The sequence below is a fragment of the Paramacrobiotus metropolitanus genome, unplaced genomic scaffold (genome assembly GCF_019649055.1).
Source record: "Paramacrobiotus metropolitanus isolate TYO unplaced genomic scaffold, Prichtersi_v1.0 Parri_scaffold0000001, whole genome shotgun sequence".
NCBI classification, from domain to species: domain Eukaryota; kingdom Metazoa; phylum Tardigrada; class Eutardigrada; order Parachela; family Macrobiotidae; genus Paramacrobiotus; species Paramacrobiotus metropolitanus.
In genome coordinates this window covers 2512679-2535971 of record NW_026570221.1, presented here as the reverse complement: position 1 = coordinate 2535971, position 23293 = coordinate 2512679, and the positions used below count along the sequence as shown (strand labels likewise).

Sequence of the window (23293 nt, the reverse complement as noted above, 5' to 3'; positions counted from 1 at the left end):
TAAATGTCGACTTCCTAGTCAATGCCCATTGGCAACAATGGTTTTCAAAAAAGCAGTTGTAACGGAAATTTATTCTAAAATCATCAAACGAGGAAATCTCCATAAGCGCTAATCTCCGCATATTACTGCTTTTGTTGAATGATTTGCGAATGGTATACGTACCAACGTGATGGCATAGCTCAGATGTGCAAACAGACGTTGACGGTTGCTGCTTGCCGGTTGCTGATATACTATCAACATTGATCCCAAATCCAATAACAAACAAAAGTATAATTTTTTGCCTTTATTACTCCGCAGTGCCCGAGAACGGAAACTGTTTGAGACCGCATAAAAATTGTTAATGTTTCTTCGGTGTTGGAAAAAGACTGAGCCGGTTCAGTTTTGCTGACATCCGTCGTACTGTCGTAACCAACAGTATTCTATAGACTGCTTTCGGAAAATATAACGGTTTGAATGACAGGAAGGAAGTAACAAACTCGAACCTGCTAAAAGCTATACTACTTAACAGGTTTGATTACGTAATGTCTTTATGTTGTACTTGCCGTTTGTGATAGTAATGATTAATGGATATGCAAAAGTAGGAAATCCGACACCAAGTCAACCTTCTTGGCACGATTCGAGAAAAGTTGCTGCAGACAGACAGAATTTATATTTTAACGAGATTGTTACGGCAGGAATACAACGGTTGCCCACTAATAAACAGATACATCACAAAAGCGCCATTTCACAGGAATTTTTCATGTAGCGACTCAATGTCAGGAAACCCGCAGTTCACCTCGAAACAGAAACAAAACTCCCAAACAGTTTGTCAGATTAAGAGGGTGGATGAGCAGCTAGAAGAATAGACACTGACTCTTCAGGTTTTCATCATCCGTGATTTTGTGGAGTTCCTGGTAATCCCTATATTGGAAATGCCACCAGCACCATGTCATCGTAGAGGATACGAACTGCATCAAGCTTGCCACAGCGGGATAACGTGTAACCGGCAAAAGTGTCCGGACGGATGAACCGTCCGCCGGACACTTCTGCCTGTATGCCGGCAAAACCGTCCGGCAGTCCAAGAAAACGTTCGCCGGAGATTTCGCCTACCCAATTTTTTATGCACTACTCAATCTTTGGAACGACCCGGAGTGCGAAATCGGGGGCGGACGGTTTTGCCGGAGTGTATATTTGGAGCCGGACGGTAATTCCGGAGTGTATATACCGTCCGCCCCCCCCCCACCCCGAATATACACTCCGGCAATACCCAAAACATGCCGTCTGGGTGGTTCACAAGATCGAATAGAGCATTAAAAAAATTGGGTGGGCAAAATTTGCGGCGGACGTTTTTTGGACCGCCGGACGGTTTTGTCGGCTTACAGGCAAAACCGACCGGCGGACGGTTTATCCGTCCGGACAGTTTTGCCGGTTACATGCGTGCTATAGTGCGGTGCGACAACCAACAGGGCGCGCTGCTAGACGGGGACGCAATTAAGTATTATTACGTCGTTACTGCGGTGTTGATTGCACATACCGGTGTTTACACGGGTTCTGGCTGCGTGCAAGCGGTTAGGAAATGGGCTGTCCCTGTGCAAATGGCTGATTTTTTCTGTTTAAATCGGTTGAAGTTCGTAAAAAATTCTTTTCAAGGTCGATTTTTGATTTAAAATATGACAGCAAGGCGAAACCGACAACATTTGCTGCTTTGTAGCTTTGATGGTTGTTATTACCAGTGATGTTATACGCTATTGTTGCTAGTATGTGTACGCTAATAACAAGAGCAGAAAAAAGTTAAGGTCACCGATCCAACCATGGTTGCCATTGTCATAATCGCAAAACATTTGCTAACCGGCTGACTTCGTTAGACATTTATTAATTTTACTATGATGAAAAGCGAAAAAGCCGAAATTAAAGTCAGATTAATTCAGCGTGCCCCGTTTATAATAAATTCGTTCCAAGTCTTCCAGTTTCTACAGTTGTCCCACGCTTAATGAATCCAAATTAATGATCAATAAAAACATGCAGTCCTGCAACTCTCACGGAAAACGGTCACTGGCCGAAATAATCAGTCACAGTGGGGTATACCAATTAGATAACGCAACTTATACGATGATTAGCTGGCTTCTTAAACATAAACAAAGCAATTACAAAATTAATGATAAGTACTGATACCCATAAATTGCAGTAACGCCGATATCGACAGCTGAATCTGTAATATCATATTACCGGTCAACAAAATCGCTGCATGACGACCTAGTTGTACTTGGTGAAGGTCAGCAGGATGCTATGTTGAGTAGGTTCCCAACGGAAGGTACCATGGAATCACCACGGGAATTCCGCCGCTTGTTAGATTTCTGCAACGAATCATCGCGGTTTCTTTTGCAGACGTTTCCAGATGCTCGGTTTCCACGTGTATCCGGACCCGGTGGCTGACCGGCATTGCTTTCCTCCGCTCGGGGCAAGGTGCAACGTATAGTTGGTTGCGTTTCTGGATAACAAACAGCGTTTATTTGGATAACGCATGCCACCGGCGGATAACGATTACCAAATAAACCATTTACCAAATTTAATAATTATAAACTACCAAACTTTACCAATAATAAGCACTCGGCGTAATGCCAATAATATGTTAAATTTGTCAGCCTAAACCGTATCGGCATGTTGCCATCATACCGGAAAATGACTAAATGTCTTTACTTATTCTCAGTAAGCCCGGTAATTCCTCAGCCGAACTCCTATCATCCGGCTTTCGGAGCAAACATTTTTCAATCCCTTTTGCCAGAAGGAAACAGTAAGCCGGGATATCAGGATCGACAAACGGAGAATAGCCTTCGTTCAGTAATAACTTGGTGTACCCAAATTTTGTCGTGTTTGCCCCGATTTCTTTCTTTATGGTGGTACCGTCCAGGTTCACTTTCCACAAGTACTTTTTACCCACTCCAATAACGCGCTCAGCCAGATCCAGAAGGATACACCCAAAACTCCAAATATCCACTTTTCGTCCCAGTTTCTCCTCTGTCGGAAGTGTGAGCAGCTTTCCGAGAACCTCCGGTGCCATGTAGTGGAGAGTACCAGCAAGGTTTTCGGCATCAGCCGTACAGGTAACAAACTGTTGCATGGGTATGCTACCATCCAGGTCGCCAATTACTAACCGATCGGACTGTACCAGGACATTTCCCGGTTTCAGATCCCCATGGATGATATTATTATAGTGTAGAAAATTTAAACCGTCGGCGATGTCCGCTGCGTAACAAACGGCTTTGTCAACCTCAAGAAGTGTGTTCTTTTCTCTGTGCTGCCCCAATAACTTTGCAAGATCACCACCGTCTAGAAAAATTTGCAGACTGCGAATCACGAATTAAAGAAGCAATTATTTATTAAAATGAAATGATGTAATGGGCAGTGAAAAGATAACAACGAAAGGTACGTTAGGAATAATAAAAGCAAAACAATTTAATAATACAGTAAAACAAAAATTTGTTAACTTATTGGTTCAAAACTCGTAAAAATAAGATAATGCGTTATCAATCTGTTGTTATTGTTTTGACGAAATTCCCGGACGCTCACCTTTCAAAAGATTTTACATATTATTTAAATATGGAGACGTTCGAACGCAGGAAGCTTCAGATTCTCTTACTTACTGCATAGATCCATGACAATTTGAACTTGTCGATCGTCGCTTGTGGGGACTACAGCGACTTTGTGGTAGCGAACAAGATTTAAATGAGATAGCTCCGACAGAACTCTTAGTCGCCGGCACCAGTCATTCCAGGCTGCCGGATCATTTTGCACTTTAGCACGCAACGGAAATACTTTTACCGCCACGGATGGAGCTTCTTCTTGTAAAACCCGATTAGTTACTTCTGCCTTGAACACTCTTCCGAAGGCGCCGCTTCCAATGTAATCGAGAAGATTGTAGTGGTATTGCTTGCGGCCATACAAGCAAACTTCTTGGCTTCCCATGTTTTGCACCGAGCTCTGAAATCAGTCTTTGAATACTTAAACGAAAAATTAAAAGGGTAGAAACTTTCAAGGCCGCTTACGGGCTTCATTCAGAGGGGAGAGAACCGTTTTCTTTAGAGTCTATTTTAAAATCATTATCTGTTTCTCGATATGTTTGTCTACTGTTTTTAATCGGGAACACTCAAAACTTAAAACCGGAAAGTATATGTTGATAAAACTATCTAAAATTTGAAATTACAAAAATCACGCTTAAAAATTACCCAGTCCGCACGGAGAACACGTAATTTCAAGTACGAAGTGGCTATTTGCTTCACTATGGTGGGCGAAATAGTTTGTAGGCTATTTTACCGCACACTGTGTTAGAAAAGCTGCTAAGCTATTTTGCCGCACTATGGCCGGCAAAACAGCCAGTTGGGTATTTTGCCGCACCACGGTAGTGTAAGGTAATAACGGTACGTATTTGACTCTGCTGAAGTTGGTACAATAAGACCTGCGTATATTGAACACCTGCGGTTCCAAATTTTTCGTTCGATGTAGACGCTTGCTCAATGTACAGAACAGGTGCCCCCAGGAGCCGCCCCTGGGGGCACTGGTTCTGCGCACTAAAGCTGCTCCTGAGGGCGAACAGGCGCCGCCTCAAGGGGGACAGCCCCGTTAGCGAGCCTTTTATAAGCTATTTTCGCGCATAACAAATCAAAAATCGTGTGGTGTTGTTGTAACGAGCGAATGGCTACCCGGGTACACTTTTTGTATTTTCGCTCCTGAAACCAGATTCTGGCGCTTTTTTCCATTTCAAAAAGACTAAATATTAGTAAATGATTAGATCGGCTTCAGCTGATTTGTTCGATGTTCACTTTAGTGAGGTGCTCAATATACGCGAGGTAAACCTGTGTCATAGACTACGAGACGCACTGGTTCCGTTATGACAACGTGACTATTACTGTTTTCTTGCTTACCAAAAGGTGGGCATACAGCGCTAAATACGGGTGTTCGCAGATTTCCTGGTAAACTTCGACCGTTCCCTTGCCGAGATCTATCAGCATTTCATACGCATTGCGCAGTACAAGTCCATCAATAATTTTGTCTCGGCGCCGGTTATCCAACATATTCACTCGTACTCTTTCACGGATGCCTTCATGATAAACAACGTGATCCCGAAAGATTCGGAAACCCAGATTTTCTGTATTGTCCAGCTCATTGCGTATTACGTACGCTCTGTCCTACACGATGCAGAGGAAGATGCATCAAGATACTCTTTTGATACTAAATTTGACCATTCAGTGTAATGGACTTACCATGTACGCCGTAATAACCTTGATGAGTGACAAACCTCTTTTAAAATGGTTCCACGTGGTATTTAATGCGGCAAGAAATTCGTCTTCGGATAGCTGAGTAACATCTTCGCGAACCTGATTGTACAAACAGTTTGGTTGCTTTTAAGAAGAGCGGTAAGGAAAGTGCACTCTTTTACGGGCACTGCGTACCCGAAGCGTTGAAGGGATACAGAAACTTGGTTCAAAAGGTTTCCAAAAGTTTTTTTTACCTATTTTTTATCTGCTCTCAAAATCTCGTTCAGCCCATTCCACCCACAATTTTACTAGTACCATTCATTAACTAAATATAGAAAAATTTAATGGAGGCAATACTCGTTCATACTGGGAACATTCCTAAAAGGGCTTTTGACGATTTATGACAATTATCTTGTGTTTTTTTCGCAACATTGTCAACATTTCTGATATTCTTTTCGCTCAAATTCTGGGAAGCCCAAAACGTTTTCAGGCTCAGAATTCTGCAACCGTGCAACGCAGTTAAGAAAGTTGACAAAACACAATGTTCAGTTTCCGGACAGCAGAAATACTGTATGAAAAATTTTAATAAAAAGTTGAGCTTTATAGCCCAGCAATAGAATAAATTATTCTTTCTTACCATAGATTCAATTATTCTTTGGTTAAATTACTTATTGTTTGGTTGGTATGCGCTGGAGAAAGCCAAGAGACTGCACTGTTTTCTCTCATGCAGGTATCCGATTTGGGGTGCAATGGTTTTACAGAGCTTTAGCTATCATCTTTGGCTGATGATCGTGATCGATACAACACACTTGCTACAGATACTTTACATACCTGATTGAGATATTCAACAATCATACCCTGCAACATTTCGTACAGTTCTGCGCCGTGTTGGCGTGAAACGATTTCGTAAGCGGTATGGGACAACTCGTCATAGCGTCGCCCGTTGGTCTCGTGAGCCACCAGAACTTGACGGAAGACATCTGGTAACTGCAAAATCGTGCAATACAGTTTGGTACTAGTTTCAAAATATATCGTGATTTGGCTATCGTCACTTTTGAAAAATATTTCTAACGTAAGAATTCATCTGTATGGGCGCTCGAGGCAATGGCAGAAGTCCACGAGCCAAGACTTAAGAGCCAATAAGTTTTTACGTGTTGCATGGTTCAAAATACTGCCACGCAATAAAGACAAGACGTAATATTTTTATTGTGAGATGGGTTATTTTCTTACCGATGGCAGCTCATTTTCCAGCAGAAGCTCCCATGGTCTTATGAAGGGAAGTGCTGGGAGGCTGTAAAGACAAACATTACAAATTGTAGGCGTATGGAAATGTTAAGAACATGGTTGTCAGCTGATGGACTTACTAAGGCATTTCCTTTGCGCTCGTTGTAAGTTCAACAAATTTTTCAATATTTTTACGTACAGCAACAGAAATATGGCTATAAAAGACTTAACGTAGTTTGTCTTCTTCTCATGCACTACGGCTACGAAACGACGGTATCAGAACAGAAACACGATTTCTTAAGTCACGAGGTTCAAACTCAAAGTACCGTCAAACCGAATGCCTACTGCGCCAGTCATCGCATGTATGAGCAAAACCTTTGTACAGACACCAGACAGATGATACAATTGCTGCCTGCGGCCTTGCCGTGCTACCTAGTTGTTTGACTACTCCGTCTTGTCTGAATAACGGATCATGTTCACTGTACGTTTTGATGAACGGACGCCCGCGTATTCGAATTTTCTGGTAATACAAAATTTACGAAATCAACTATTTTACACAGTCATTGCTTCCAACTAAAGTTTTTTTATAAATATGCAGATCAGAAGTCCGGATTCCTCATACACAAACATGATAAACTGCTGATCACAGCAGCTACAATAATATGTAAACGTTCCTTTATGTGGCTTGCTCGGAGTTTCTTACCAAAAGATTTTGCGTTCAGTGTTTGCAGATTTTAGAGAAAGTTTAGATGAAATTTTTGACTACATTCATTTTTTACTATCAGGATATTTGAATGCTTGGGTGGTCTGTTGATGCGAATAGCTAAGTACACTGTACCCATTCATTACATTCTCTCCGGCATACGGCCAAGGTCAAAAAGAGGAAGGAATAATTAAAGGAAGGAAATTTTTTTGGTCAAAAAGAGGAAGGAATAAATAAAGGAAGGAAATTTCATGGTCAAAAAGAGGAAGGAATATTTAAAGGAAGGAATGTTTTTTTGACCAAAAAGAAAGAAAATTTCGATGGTAAAAAAAACGAAGAAAATTTTCGTGGTCAAAACAGGAAAGAAATTTCGATGGTCAAAAACAAAAAAAAAATTTTGCAGTTAATGCGCTAAGAAAATTTTTAAGATGTTTGGGGAATTAAGTACTTACGCGTTACTGTCCGTTTGATCAAGTAATGCAGATTAAGCGTTACAGCAAACCCTATTAATTTTACGATTTCAAGTAAATACATGTGCTCTTAGTGTGCCTTGGTGCTAGGAATATTTTGTTGCCAAAATAACAAGAAAACGAATACTTAACAACAACAAATGCAATAGAATTACATAAGAAATACGGTAGTGCTTCAGTGCAGTACAACGTTATTCGCTTTGATGTGCTGAATCGTTGAGGCCTGAATCAGCCTCTCAATGAAAGAATAACAGCAGTGGCGGTCGCCTTTGATGCCCGATGAGGCAGCCCCCATTTTAAAATCATATCCTGCTGAATACTTCCTGCTATTAATATTCCTTATTTACAGTGTACATACACCGCAGCACGTTAACGGTTGACACACAACAGACAAAAGCTTTGCGCCGTTTTTGCGGGGGTTAAAACTTTTTAGTCTGCGACTCTGCGTTCATGCAGTGATACGTGACTTATCAGTAAGAGTAAGTCACCTGCCTTTTTTACAAAATGAAGTGAAATCACAAGCAGCGGCAGACTGGGTAAGAAAGATGCGTTATTCCTCATTCACTCATTTCAGTAAAGCACCATGGCATGGTGTAGTCTCACGTTCCGGTAGCAAACTCGTGGGTTATGTCTGGTTCTAGACAAATTCTCGCAAATACCAATTAATGTGACCAATTAATGTAACTAATTAATGTAACAATTAATGTGGCCAATTAATGTGACGCAACTACAGCTGATAATAAGTATCGAGTCTTCTGCTCACGATGATGATGTTGAGTACATACGAATCTGTCATTGTGACTATAGCAAACGGACACCGGCACCTCAGTTGACAATACATTTTACATTTTGCAAGAACTCAAAGTTATCGTAGAGTTTCGGAGAGCTATTTGACAGCAGCTAATTTTTCGTTGGTCTGACAACAGTTAATATCTCCTTGATCTTAATTTGTTCAGCTGATATGTAGTAGTGTACATTGTGGAATTTGTGGTCAGATGGACATACTAATTTTGTGTTTACTTAAGTTCTTCTTTTGCGGTTACTTATTTTGTGCACGTTAAGATATCTATGTGAACATAGTATGCCTTGTTTAAGTTTAACACTGAAACTGTGAATTTGCAGCGTAAATTTGGATACCATCACAGTTTAATCGAAAGACCGCATCATTATTATTTAAACGTCCGACTTCTAAAACATTCTGTAAGAACAGTTTGCGCCGTTCGTACTCTTATCGTAAAATTAATAGGTTCGGCTGTAACGCTTATTCTGCATTACTTGATCAAACGGAAAGTAACGCGTAAGTACTTAATTCCCCAAACTTTTTAAAAATTTTCTTAGCGCATTAACTGCAAAAAATTTTTTTGTTTTTGACCATCGAAATTTCTTTCCTTTTTTGACCACGAAAATTTTCTTCATTTTTTTACCATCGAAATTTTCTTCCATTTTGGTCAAAAAAACATTCCTTCCTTTAAATATTCCTTCCTCTTTTTGACCATGAAATTTCCTTCCTTTATTTATTCCTTCCTCTTTTTGACCAAAAAAATTTCCTTCCTTTAATTATTCCTTCCTCTTTTTGACCTTGGCCCCGGCATACAGCTACGGAGGAACTTTCCAAACCGAATTGTTGACAAACTCGGCAACCATAATAAATCGGGAGTCATTTTCTTAACATTAAAGCAGCGTTTGAGTAAAGCAAATCAAACATAAATCCATTAACTTCCGCATAATGAGCTGATCCATCATCGAAGTTTTCAAAGTTGTTGCTCCTGGGCAAAGTAAGCTGATCCACTTAATATCCTTGCTCATGGCAAACATAAGAATTAAAGTTTTTAGGAAATAATTTAAAAAATTGCGTATACAAGTATGAGGGTGTCCCAGAAACGAAAATTCATATTTCTCCAGTTCTGTATTAAACATTGCAGTGATCCAGCGAAATGAGTTACTGAGTGGTAGGCGTAGATTTCCTCTGCCTCCCCTTTACCTTTGCCTTTTTCAACTTCACCTTTACCTTTGCCGCCGCCATTACCTTACCGTTCCAAAAAACCGTACCAAATAACCTTTACCGTTGGTTTAGCCGTGGCATGACAGATTGCCGTCAAACACTTTACCATTTCCGGAATTTTTTAGTGCGGTTGTATCTTCAACATGAATACTGTATTTATGGAAATCTTGCTTCCAAAAGTTTCAATATTACGGCGACAATAAATTACAACAACGAAGCCATTTTCGATCGTTCTTTATTTGTTCGTTTCTTATTTGTGTGGCAACAATTATTTCACTACGGTTACAATTCCACTACGGTTACAATCTCGATTGTGCGTGACTACGTACGTGTCACCAATCTCCAACATAATAATAGAATAACATGCAAGACGGATACTCGCTGGCGCAGTGTCCTGGTTTGGTAGGAATAACTGTTTGCATTCATGTGAAAATGTGGCCTGTGTGGTATTGAGCGTATCCCATGACGGCGGGAACAAGCCCGACTTTGATTGGGCGAAGTATCGCGGGTCAGGACATGCTAAGCGTGATGGCAGGGAATGGAATGAGGGGCAGGAGCTATTAATGGCAGTCTCAGAGCGTCTTCGGTTCGATGAAGATGCGATAATGCGGTTACACCAGCAACGTCGCTGCGTTGATCTGTGACTACCATGCCCTTGGGAATACAAACTTAACCATCACATAATGCAGATGGTGATTTCGTCAGATTAAACCTTCTCGCAGTATAGAAATCAAACTAAAAACTGACTAATTGTCTTCCCTTGTCCCCATTTATATTGAAATTTCCTCGGCAAAACTTCTGTTGTCTGGCCGGATGAACAAACATTTTTCGACCTCTTTAGCCAGACCGAAACAGCAAGCTGGAAAGTCCGGATCAACAAGCGGACAATACCCATCATCCAATAATAACTTGGCGTACGCAAACCTTGTCGTATTTGCCGTGATTTCTTTGTACGTGTCGTATTTTACCTGGCACCTTTATGGTTTCTCTTCCATAAGTACTTCCTACTCGCTCCGATAACGCCCTCCGCCAGATCCAGAAGGATGCACCCAAGACTCCAGATATCTGATTATCGTCCCAGTTGCTCGTCTGTCGAAAGTGCGAGAACCTTTCAGAGAACCTCCGGAGCCATGAAATGCAGAGCGCCAGCGAGATGGTCAGCATCAGCCACACAACAAACAATCTGCTGCATGAGTATGCTGCCGTCCAGATCGCCAGTCACTAACCGTTCGTATACGTACTATGTAACGGTCTTAATTTCTCGGAGCGGTGCAACAGTAATGCCAGTTCCTGTGGATTCCGTTCGTTTGGCTGGTCTGGTCGGTATTCTTGTCCACTGGGAAAATCAAAACATTACATGGACAGTTTTGATAGCAGCACTTCAAGAATACGCTCGGTAACTCAGGACATATGATGAGCAGCGAGCACTCCGTGAGTTCACGATTGCGCGCTATGGCCAGACACTACCGCGCAAACTGATAAAGAATAACGGGAGCAATACCAACATTATTGTCTAAGATCCAAACAGATTCCACTAGTTACTAAAAATTACCGGAGCAGTTATTAGAAACGAAGCATTGGTCTTCGGTTACTACTCAGTACGTAGTCGTGGTACTAACAAGTTTGTCCTAATATAAAGTAACTGTTTCGTGATCAAAGCACGCTACGAGCGAAAGTGATGTTTCGTGATCAAAGCACGCTACGAGCGAAAGACACTGCGTATTACCGTACAATGTAAAAAGCATACAAAAACCAAACTCAAAAATAAATTAAATCAACAATTGTTTTTTAGCGAATTGACTGTAGACCAGCGAAGATGACTTTTGTTATGTTCTGGTTGAGGACTTATGCGAGTGTGCTTGTTTATGACAAGAGAAACCGCTTGGTTATAACAGTAGCAAAATGGTCATTTGCAGTATTTTCTTGATTGGAAGAGAAATTCGCTCAAACGCACCGTTAGGGCGTTTTTTTTATTTCCACTCATAGAATTACCGCATTCCTGCTTTTGTCAAAGCTACACGTACAGAGAGGTCTGTACAAGCCCGTCGACAAACTGAGCATGTAAAAACACAGGTAAGAGAGATATTAAAAAAAAATCATTCTTCGCTTGAGCGTCTCGCGTGCGGATCTAACTTTCTTGTCAGAGAAGAATTACATATCCGGGTTGAATTTCCAAGTGGTAAATACGGTGTGACCTTTTAGTTTTTTCCCCATCATGGGGGAAAACAGTAATAGCTCCATTATTACGTGCGAAATCCCCCTTCTGGATTTTTCCCAGTCAGTTGCCAAAATTAATCGGTTCGTTACGAATTTTCTTGCGTGTAAAAAATTGACTGATTATAATGCTTTGACCACTGACGGACGTTCTGTGTTGGAGTTGACCGATTCCCTCCATGAACTGCACAAAGCCGCCCTGTCGGAAATCGTATCTCTTCAACGACAAAATTTCCAGCCAGCCGAATCGAAACCAACGTCTGCCACCATGACCTCCAACAGCGCAGTGACGAATTCTAAAAATGTGTCCAACAAGAACGTCCTTGTCCTTAAACCGAAAGATTTGCCAGTGTCCAACCAGTCCCGCAAAACAGCGAAAGAAATGACGGATTTTTGCAAAATCTTATCGAATGCGATCCCAGCTGGAGCCCAAGGCACCAATGTAACAAATGTCCGCTCAGGCTTTGGTAAGTCGGTAATTATTGATTTTCAAACTGCTGATGATGCAGTTAAGGGTGAAGCATTATTAAAAGAACACAGTGATACGCTTGGAGTAAACGTCAAAAAGCAGAAATCTCGCAAGCATCGCATGATAATTCGTAGGATTCCAGTTGCTATGTCTGAAGAGGATCTTGTGAGTGATTTAAAACTGAAGAATTAACGTGCTGATAGCGAAATTAAAATCGTGAAAAAGTTAAACAGCACCCGCCCTAATCCTTTGACCTATGCAGTTGTTATCGATGTTGATGGAGAAACGCGTAATGTTTTGACTGCTAAAAAATCCGTATTGCTTGGTTGGTATTATTGCTCTGTCAGCGACCATTTTTATGTGCCACAGTGTAAGAAATGTTGTGAATTTTACCACGTAGCGGTGAAGTGTGAAAAAGATGCAGTGTGTGGATACTGTGCGAAACCACATCTTTCTGCTGACTGTCCAGAAACTGATTCTTCGTTTAACTGCGTTTGCGTTAACTGTAAGAAAGCGGGTAACCGTAAATCTGATGCCAATAATCCACATGCGGCTTTTGCTCATGAGTACTGTACTGTTTACCAGAATCTGTATAAATCGAGAATGTTTTATAACAGTTCTGTAGAAAACGTGCAACTTCTCCGCAAAATTTAATGGGAGCCGAATATACAGCTCAGAGTTTTCACAGTTCTGTTAATTATGTTAATATTTGCTTAAACGATAGTTCCGTGATAATTAACATTGAAGTTTTGGATTTCCAAGATAAGCAGAAGTTAACGACCAACACAAACGTACGTAATCTGAAGACAGTGGTTGTTCGTTGCTGTAACATTAACAGTGTAAAGAACAAAAGTGGCCAGGTAAGCTCTTTTGTGCAAATGCGGATGTGACTGATCTTACTGAAACGTGGGATAATGAGGCTGTAACCGACAACAAATTCGCTGATCTACGTTCTTTTAATGTTGTTCGTAAACGACGAGAAAACGGATATGGTGGTGGCGTAGCAATAATTGTTCGTAAAAGCATGAAAAGTTTTAGGCGAAGTGAGTATGAGCTAACATCTGTTGAGGCGATTTTTGTTGAAGTTCCAGTAATCGACAGGGTTGTTAATCGACAGTAATCGACAATTTTTGTTTCTGTCGATTGCGAAGCGGTATTTTGTCTATGGTCAAGCTAAACGTAAAGGCGGCATTGTTTATTCTGTTAACGTCAAACGGGCTATCAGAAAACGAGATACAGCATTCCAAAACTACCAAAATTTCCTGAGAAATAACGATGCCAATGTTGCTTTACGCTATAAGCTTAAATGGAAAAATCTGTGTACGTATGCAGAAAGGTTGGTACGCAATTTCGAAAACTGCCAGATCAGTGAGGCAGGAACGGCAGCACGCAATAATTCGCGAAAGTTTTGGCAGTACGTTAAGTCAGCCGATGACAGAAATGGAATTCCGCCGCTGAAAATAGACAACGGTTCAGTTCTTGGTACCGATTTCGAAAAAGCAACAGCTCTGAACGGGATGTACGCTAAGTCGCAGGGGCCATGCGATCGTCATTGTCACGGATCTAGCATTGATTTATCTGATAACAGCAACGCTGAACCTTTTGAAATAACAGAGGAAATTATTTTTTACCATATTGCAAACTCTTCATCTTCATCGTCTAGTGGCCCTTTTAAAATTACGACCAAACTTTTAAAATTGTGTGCTAATGCAATTGTTAAGCCACTTAAACTGATTTTTATAGCAGCGTTAAATGAAGGTTGTTACCCTTGAAAATTTCTTACATCTCTCCTATTCCAAAAGGTTGCAAAGATCACACCAATCCTCAAAATTATCGGCCAATTTCATTGCTGAACCCTGTTTCGAAAATTTTTGAACGTTGCATTGATGAATACATTCGTAATTTTTGAAAAAAAAATCATAAATTAACGGATCACCAGCTTGGTTACCGGGAGAAACGCTCATGTGAATTACAGATTTCTTGGTTTATCAAATCAACAACTGATTTTATTGAGAATAATGTGGAAGTGCATGGGTTGTTCTTGCACTGTTCGAAAGCATTGGACAAATGTGATCATCAGATTATTTTGGGTGCTCTGATTAATCTCGGGATCGATAGTCAGGTTGTGCATCTGGTTTGCGATTATTTAAAGGGCAGGGAACAGTGTATAATGGTAAATGGCTGTGTATCGGAATTGGTAGAGGTCACCAGCGGCGTACCGCAAGGTTCAACGGTAGGGACTTGTTTCTCCATTTGCGTACTAAATTTGTTACCTTTAGCCCTAATTCACAACAGCGAATTGCTCATGTTTGCCGACGACATAGCTCTGTACAGACCCATAATGTCGAAGGATGATGAAATGGCATTACAGTCAGATCTCACAGCAGTAGAAAACTGGGCACGTGGTCACAAACTGGTGCTCAACGCTTCGAAATCGTTTCATGTTTCTTTTTTCAGAAAACGAGCTCCAAACTGTATTTCTCAGTACTATCTCAATGGTGAACCGATAGTTAAAACTGAATGCGTGAAATACTTAGGAGTTCTCCTTGACCGTTTTTTGAAATTTAAAGATAACACGGATAATGTGGTAACTAAACTGCGTAAGAAAAGCCGATGGATTAACGTCTCGTTCAGAAAAGCCGATTCCGCTGCTCGTATTCAGTTGTACAAGTCTTTGGTGTTCACGTCGTCTGATTACTGTTGCCCTTTTATTGCTACCGCTAACAAAACTTGCCGAGGCAAATTAGAGCGCTTCTTAGAACGTTTTGTGTACTCTCTTTATCTTGGTAGTGAAAGCTTTAGCGAACAATTACTGGAGCTTAAGTGGGACTGTTTTGAACTGCGCAGATTGAAACGTAGCTTGGTTTTAGTTTACAAACTTGTTTTTAACCATATCCCTCTGGGAGAACGGTTTTTCTTGCCCTTTGAGCAAACTGCTGCTGCCTTGTCTTGTATTTCAGGTCATACAAGATCAGTGAAACGGCTGTTGACGCATCCGTTCCCTATAACGGTGGCACCTACAAGAATATGCGGGATCACGTTGTTTTCTTCCTCTGACTCCCTAACAGATCGTCTGGCTCAGTTGTGGAACGAAATTACTCTGGATTAAAAAGACTACACCGCACTGAACGTGTTTAAGAATGCGCTGGATACCGTTTGTTGGAGCAACTGGACTTTTTTAAACGTTTTTGCAGAACCTGATATAGTTAACTAATTTGACATTTTTCAGGTTACTAGTTCCTTCTGACTCACTCCTAACCGATCATGGTATGCGGAACTTCAAGAACGCTTGTGGATGGTCCCGAAGTTCAGTGGTTGTGCGCTACTAGGAATCGGTTTAGCAATTTTGTATAAAAAAGTTGCCGCTACATGGATATTGGCTTGTAAATTCCGTAATGCGATTACGTACGTAAGTGTCCATGCTTTCCATTTCTCCCACAAGAATATTAAAGTTTTCGAAAATTTGTTAAAATAATAACAGTAAATTCGCACATAGTTTTGTTAAGTGGGTTTTGGTTTTATGCATGGACACCAGTGCGATCGCTTCCCTCCCTTTCTACTCACTTTATTAAGCCAATATTCTATATCTCACATAACCAACAAGATGTAATCCTCCGTAATCTTCTGCTCACTTTGTGTACATTCTTTTCATGATTTCTGTGTTTGTCTAGCCGTGTCCTTTCTTTGTGCGATTTCTGTTGTTTGTCTAGCCGTACTTAATTTGATTAGATTATACTGTGCTAATGATTTTTCTTTACCAAATAAACCATCGTCCGTGTGACCTTTGTTGTTTATTATGTTTCTTTGGAATGTCGAATGCCTTGAGGGGACAAATTCCCGTTGCAAAAGACTATAAATTAAATTATTAGCGCAAAGTTGGCGATTGAGCGACAGCCACTGCTCAACGTTTATCACAATGCGTAACTGCGGTACGCAGTTTAGTTGTCCCTTAAAAAATCACATTCCGCCAGGCAATTACACTTATTCGCATTAAAATATCTGGTGTGTACCAAGCTACCTAAAGCCACCAGCCACCCAAATGCATGTTACGTACAAAGCAGTGCGGCGTGGCGCGCTGTAGTACCGATTTAAGCGTTACCCGTAAATTTCTTAAGTTCGGTGTATTTGCGAGTGTTCGATTTGTACACAGGCTTGTAAACAGAAGTATTTTTTAGTGCTGAGCGCCAAGTTGTTAACGTGAATTGCAAAGCCGTAGTTTTTTCCCTTCGTAGTCACATAACAATACCCCAGGTGGTACGGGAGAAAACTGTATTTAACGCCAGTGACCCAGTTTATGTACGAGAACTTGGTGTCAAATTCGTGTACACGAACCGTGACTAACGGGCACTTGAACTGATAAGTCTTATTTTACTAAAAACTCCCAACTGAATATTTCTCGCCAAACGCTTTTCATGCAAAAGAATGCACAATGTAAATTATTTGGCTACAAATGTCATAAGATAACGCCGAAAAGAGATTGCCAATACGAGAAAGGAAAAATATCTGCAAGAAGGATGATTTCCACAAAATTTAAAGTCATGTATTGGGTTATTAATAAGCTTCAGTCATAGAAGAAGACGACACAAAATTGACGAACAGTGGCTTTCCAGAGCTGAGTGCGACGCCAAGAGCAAACTACGTCATATATGCAGGAACTTACCTGTTAATCGCTGATTAACAGGCTGTTTGATGATGCGGTGTTGAGATAGAAATTCTAATCTTTCGAACTGAGTTTGGCCCGTCTTACGTGACGGTTAATAATTGAGTAGATTAACGTGTGTTTGAGAATAACCTTGTGCGAAGTGGCTATTTTGCCCCAGTACTTGCGGCAAAATAGCCATTAGCTATTTTACCGCACTATGGTCGGTAAATTAGCCTTTTCCTATTTTGCCGCACACTGCGTTAAAATAGCCGTTAGCTATTTTGCCGCAGTATGGGTGGCAAAATAGCCCTTAACTATTTTGCCGCAGTTTCCGGTTAACATAAAACAATTTAGGCAGCTGTTGATAATTATCAGTCTCCGGCGAATTCGGTAGCGTAGTGCTGGCACTGCAATGCTCTGGGACCCTGTTTACGGGTGCAGCCATCCATAGCTTCCAGACGTCCAAAAGAAGATCAAGTTCCAGTTAGTTCCGGGCCTCCAAAGCGTCTAGCGTAAACTTCACCCACACAGTGTTTTTCGCGTTTCCCTGCAAGAATTATTGGCTTCCTTTGAAAATCATATCCCAAGGTTCTGGTCTGTGCGTACAGTTGCCATACATTTGGTCTTAACTGATACAAGAAATGACGTCGGCTTCGCCTCCGCATTTCTTGTGGTCCTCAGTGGGTCTGTATAGGTATACGTATTAACATCTTAGATTTCCAAAAGTGCGAAAAATTTAACTTCATTTAATTTTTTTCTCCAAAACAGCAATTTTTAAAGAAGAATCGGTTTCGGACTTCCTGGTACTCATTACGCGTGCCAACTGGCTTCGCAGGTGAACATTACTAAATTTGAGAAGCGAGAACTTACGTACCCAACTGAAAGCAACAGTTATAGTAGGGCAGTCACTTACTAACCTGGCGGACTGTGTGCACTGGTAGTTTATGAACCAAACTTTGGTTACTCACTCACATAACGAGAAGTGTGCACTAGATAGCAGTGGTAGTGTGGTCACTCATTCACCTAACGGGAAGTGTGCAGTGAATGTGCACTAGATAGCAGTGGTAATTTGGTCACTCATTCAGTGTAATTACGAGTATCTCGTGTGTTTGGTCAGTGAAATTAGTACTAATTACCTCGTAGTGATTTGTACTATATTTTGCACAACTGCATTTACGATTTGAACACCTGTCTGGGTACACGATGCAGAATTTTTGTCAGCGATTTTGTGATTGAAAGATTTCTGATCAACGTAATATTTTCGACGTTTCCCCGAAATAGTTAACAGTAAGATGAAAATGTTTTACATTTCACGCATTTTCAGATGTTCGACAATTAGAAAGGGGCAATTAATCCCATAAGACCCAATTAATCCCATATGGGATTAACCGAATATTTGTCTTCTTTAAGGTCACTTATTTTCAAACTTAATATTTTTAACGTAGCAACAGTAATTTCTTAAGTATATACATACTATTCTTAAGTATGGCGGCACTTTAACTTTACATGGCAGACCCGGCTTGTGGAGGTGATTTGTTTGGTCGCTTGAATGCATTTTCGAAAAAAAACGAACACGCTCTGGCCGCGTTTTAGAACATTGGCTTTCCGATGATAGCAGTGGTTTTTGTTAATTCGGTCTGGGATTCTGGCATTGGTGTATGCAATTTTTTCTGTTCGTGGTAATAAAGATCTAGAACTAGATAAAGTTCGCATACGCATAGCTTAACGGGTGGGGGAAACGAGGTTGACGGGGTGCGTGATTTCTTGGCCATCGGCACTTTGAATATGAAGAATGCGGACCTGGCAGAAGCCACCATCTGGTTTTAAAAGCGGCTGAGAACAATAGCGGAGCCTAAGTAATGGGAATGCTGCAACGACGACACAGAACGGCGAACTAAACGAGAGGGGCACGAACAAGAAAAAGTACGATAAGGTGCTGGTGGATGCGGCCGGCTGTACTCCGTCCCATCAACAAATTAGATGTCGGATCTACATTTCTTCTATAATAATTCCGACAGGGTGTGGTAAATCATGAAACACCGGGCCGACCAGTTGGAGAAAAGAGCGGCTGGCTTAGAGTCGAACCTTTCGCCAACACGGCAGACGATAGCTGGCCAGTAGAAGCAGCTCCCGGAAACGTCGACAGCAGGCCACATTGAAACGGGATGCCGGGTGGAGACGGAAAAGAAGGCCGCCATGGCGGAGAAACGTTCCGCCAACCGGCAGGGTGTAAAACCTGGCAGTGGCACCTACCAGCGGCAGTGCCAGTGGCATGGCAGGCGATAAAATCTGGAGACTCTGGCAACTGGCAAACAATAAAACCTGGCAGATGCCGCATGAAATGTGGCACCATGTAAAAGATGGTTCGGAGTCTTTACCATGATAATTAATATTAAAGCGGTTCGAAGTGCTTGATGACTCGCATATTCTTAAAACTCTTTCCAGAACACAGTCAGTTCTTCCTGGGAATTGTTAACAGCATCGGCTATATGTACAGTACATCAAGTACGTAATTGTGCGACAGCATATGAAATTCAAAAAGGTCGACTTTTCATTTTACTGTTCGCGCGAAGTTCGGTAATAAAAAACGGAAAGCTACGTTGAAAATCTTTCAGATTGCGACTTTTACTACGACTTTCAACATCTTTGAGACTGGGGGAACACTTATGATCAAAGCATATAATTTCCGCTACTAATGTCAGAACGCTTTGACACTATATTATTTATTATTATTAGTATATTACTGAGTGGTGTACAGACTGCACGTGTTACATCCTTCATTCGGCAAATATATTTACGCGTTTTTAGTAACTTCTTACTGCGCTCCCACGTCAGGATGTAAATGTCATCCAAAGTATTATCTGTACTGTGCATCAGTTACCAGTACGATTGTGTACAATACACAGAAAATCGCAATAATAGTAGCCGGTAAGTTAGTATTTAATAGCGGGTGGTGCTGGCCACTGCATATCTGTTAATGTTATTCAGCGCTGCGACTAAAATCTATCCCATCCTGTCCAACTTAAAAATTGGTGCAAATAGAAGTGGTCCAAGTAATCTTTGTTCATATATAATTCAAAGGGCAGCTATTTACCCCAGGATTGCGTTAATTAATTCAGAAACAAATTTCAAAAATCTGGTAACAATAGCTATTAAGATGTGCGATTAAAAAGCGTCTTGCCTGTTTTTTAAACGGCTACTTATGGTGTTTTTTAATCGGGCACTGTGCAACCGGAAGTTCAAAACTGGAATGGTGTACGGTGCAAGTTGCCAACTTTTGAAATATACGCATTCATCGACCATAACCTGAGACCATGAAAGACTTAAATACACGCGAACAACTGCAACTGGCCAAACCTCTTAGGGAAAAGGAGCAGCTGGATGAATTTACTTATCAGGAATATACTTTCGGTACTTCTATGGAAGTATGGATATGTTGTACCTGGTGTGATGGTTCCGAATTTCAGTGACGCTCTGGTTTTTCACCAGGAAAATCACCTTTTGCGTAAAACCGATTGCCAACGGCCAAGATACACTTTTACCTTAAATTTCGTGCAAACAGACTACACGCCAGAAATTTTCCGGGCGCACAAAAGTGACCTAAACATGAAATTATAGTATTATACATAAACAATGCTGCTGACAATATACTGTAACTATAACACCAATGATGTACAAGTAATATCGCGCTGCCAGCACAGATATTTGCAAATTTTGAATTCTATACAAAATTTATTAGTTATCATTATGATCTGTTAAATTAACCTGTGCACCAACAAAATTTCATATAGATATATACGGTTGTGATACGATCATTAAAAATAAATTGTAGTGTGCGCAGACTTATCGAAAACTTTACGGTAAAAAACTGTCAAATATTAAAAAGCCAATTGTCAAGTAAAAAAATTGTCAAACTCTCAAATACCAATAATAAATAAGGCAAAAATACTAGAAATAACGATTAAACTACTTACTGCTTACGCAGACCGACATCTTCGTCGAATAACGAGACCGCAGATATAAACTGATATGAATTTAGTTTCTCGTAACGCTTCATCATTGTCCTGTTATTCCTGTCCACCTTAAATGGAGTCCATACATTCCTCGAACGTGACAGTAACGGCAGGTGCCGGCACTATTAAGCACTAAAAACAGCACCAGACTCAGAGTCAGATGTAAATCTTCAACGCACCGGATTGCACCGTACGCACACCGCAAAGGAGGATATGATGTACTACTCGCGTATCGCTCGGGTTCATCTGCTTGTGTCCATAGCTTATTTTCCGCCGTTATATACAAGTGATTACGACAAAGCAAAATAATCAGCAAACAAAACCAGAAGATAAGGAAGGCTAGCTGTTCGTGGAATTGGCGCACCAGCGCAGGCCCATGGAGTTACCCCGTGAATGTAAAAGTGCGTGTATACAGGGCGCCGGTTTTTTTGCAATAACAGCGAAGTTTACGTGCACGTATGCCGAGCAGTTGAGCCAAGCCGATACCGTAGTATAAACACTATTCGCACATCAAACTTGCTATTCGCACAACAATAAAACATTTGTATGTCCTTGCAGAGCATGTGCCTGCAGTCTGTAGCAGAGTTTGCCCATCTTCGACTTTTCTCATCCCCATTTCATCCCCAACTGTCGCACGCAACTCCCAGCCCAGCCCATCTCCAGCCACCTTAGTTCACCAGCCCTGTCCAGCTTTAAGGCCCCATTTTCAGCCCATTTTTCAAAAACTTTTCAGTACTATAAATTGTTCAAAATTACGTAAAGTGAGAAAAATAACGAAGTTTTAACTCGTAGAAATCAACGCGCAACGCAAAAATTCCAGGCGAATTTAGAAGCTTAAACAGCAAATAGCTTAAAATTTTTTGATTTTTTCGGCTGAAAAGATAAATTTCCTTGAGTTTTTAGCGAAAAAAATTATGAAAATTCTAAAACTTTATTTAAAAATCGCTTTTCTTGATCCCATCCCATCTTTCAACATTCTCAGCCCATCCGCTGCTTGTCCTCATCCCATCCCCATTTCATCTAAAAAATGGGATGGGCTGGAAAAGATGGGGGAAATTTTCATCCCAACCAAAAGATGGGCAAAGTCTGGTCTGTAGTCGAAACACTCACAAAAGCGCGGAATCACTCACTTTAGTAGTTTTTTCTCTGCAGTTAGACATGATTTTGTGGTGTTTACAAGGGATTATAGCACTCGATTTGAATGTATTTCCGGTTCAAAACTATGTTTGTCTTTCATAATACAGTACTGAAACCAAGCCGTGGAATGTTACTGGGTGTGTTTAATTAGCACTACACCCTGCTTAGCAGTTGCATAAATGTAAACGTAGAAGCGTCAACTTTATCATTCAACATTAGCGTTTAAACTGGCAGACATGCAGTACGTACAACCTCGCTATAAATTGTTATCAAAAAGCGGAAACGAGCAGCCTAATCACAGAGAAAATATTTTTATCCAAATTAGCCGAATGGGGTACGTATGAAAAAATTACAAAAATACTCTAATCGCTTTACTAGTGAGCGGTGTAGTTTTGGGCATAATCGTTGCCACTCTCCCGTAGTAGCATCAACCGTTTGATCATTTCTGAATTATTAGTCTAGAGGAGAGTGGCAATAATACAATTTAACTTTGGTATTGCTATGTGTATGTGTGCATACAACCTTTGGATACTATAGTGCACTACTGTGCTGAAGTACGAATAACCCCAAAACTGGTAAAATTAAATTAAAACCAGTAAACCTGCTCTGAGCATTTATATTAACAAATGTTTTATAAAATGATGCCCGTTCTGCTTCGGTTTGACCGAAGCCTTAATTACTTTATGACTGGTAATACCTTACGGTAACGATCTTCATAAGCTAAGCCGCTAAAGGGGTGTGCGGAGGAACTCCGCTAGTAGCTACGATGCTTATTTTGACACTTGGCAAGCATGTTCCAGCCGAGCACCTCCTAGATCTGAAAGTGCCGCGATCGTTTTTTTAATACGTCGTGTTATCGTTTTGCAATACGGTACTATGCGCAAAACGGCAAATAGAACGTGACCTTTTCGAATCTTAGTATGCCGAACCTTACTTACGAACTTTATGAATAACTAATACTGTTAACACTGTACAATAATAGGTTGCTGTGCGCTGACAAAGGGTTTCAAGAATATACAGCTGAGTTTGAGTTGACCAAGCACTGAGTTGAGTTGACCAAGCACTGCGTTTGAGTTGAACCGCTTACACGTGGTACACACTCCGTACCTGCTTATATATGGTGCCACATTTTATGCGGCATCTGCCAGGTTTTATTGTTTGCCAGCTGCCAGAGTCTCCAGGTTTTAT

At 40.9% G+C, this 23293-nt stretch overlaps 1 protein-coding gene across 1 annotated transcript; it reads right to left on the bottom strand.

Annotated features, from left to right (window-relative positions):
* Positions 1–1374: 1374 nt before the first annotated feature.
* Positions 1375–6776, bottom strand: LOC129586795 (probable serine/threonine-protein kinase DDB_G0278665). The gene is made up of 8 exons (XM_055480263.1): positions 6596–6776; positions 6462–6522; positions 6063–6218; positions 5238–5351; positions 4899–5162; positions 3621–3957; positions 2677–3306; positions 1375–2467 (listed from the first exon to the last, which is right to left on the bottom strand). Exons 1-8 carry the CDS (start codon positions 6601–6603, stop codon positions 2253–2255), a joined length of 1785 nt encoding a protein of 594 aa, XP_055336238.1. The 5' UTR covers positions 6604–6776; the 3' UTR covers positions 1375–2252.
* Between the last annotated feature and the right edge of the window lie 16517 nt (positions 6777–23293).

Bases quoted from the DNA above. Each gene is read 5' to 3' on its own strand.
- LOC129586795 (XM_055480263.1), bottom strand. The intron at 6,219-6,461 runs GTAAGAAAATAA...ACGATTTTGCAG, and splicing joins TGGAAAATGAGCTGCCATCG to TTACCAGATGTCTTCCGTCA. The intron at 3,958-4,898 runs GTAAGCAAGAAA...GACTGATTTCAG, and splicing joins CGCTGTATGCCCACCTTTTG to AGCTCGGTGCAAAACATGGG.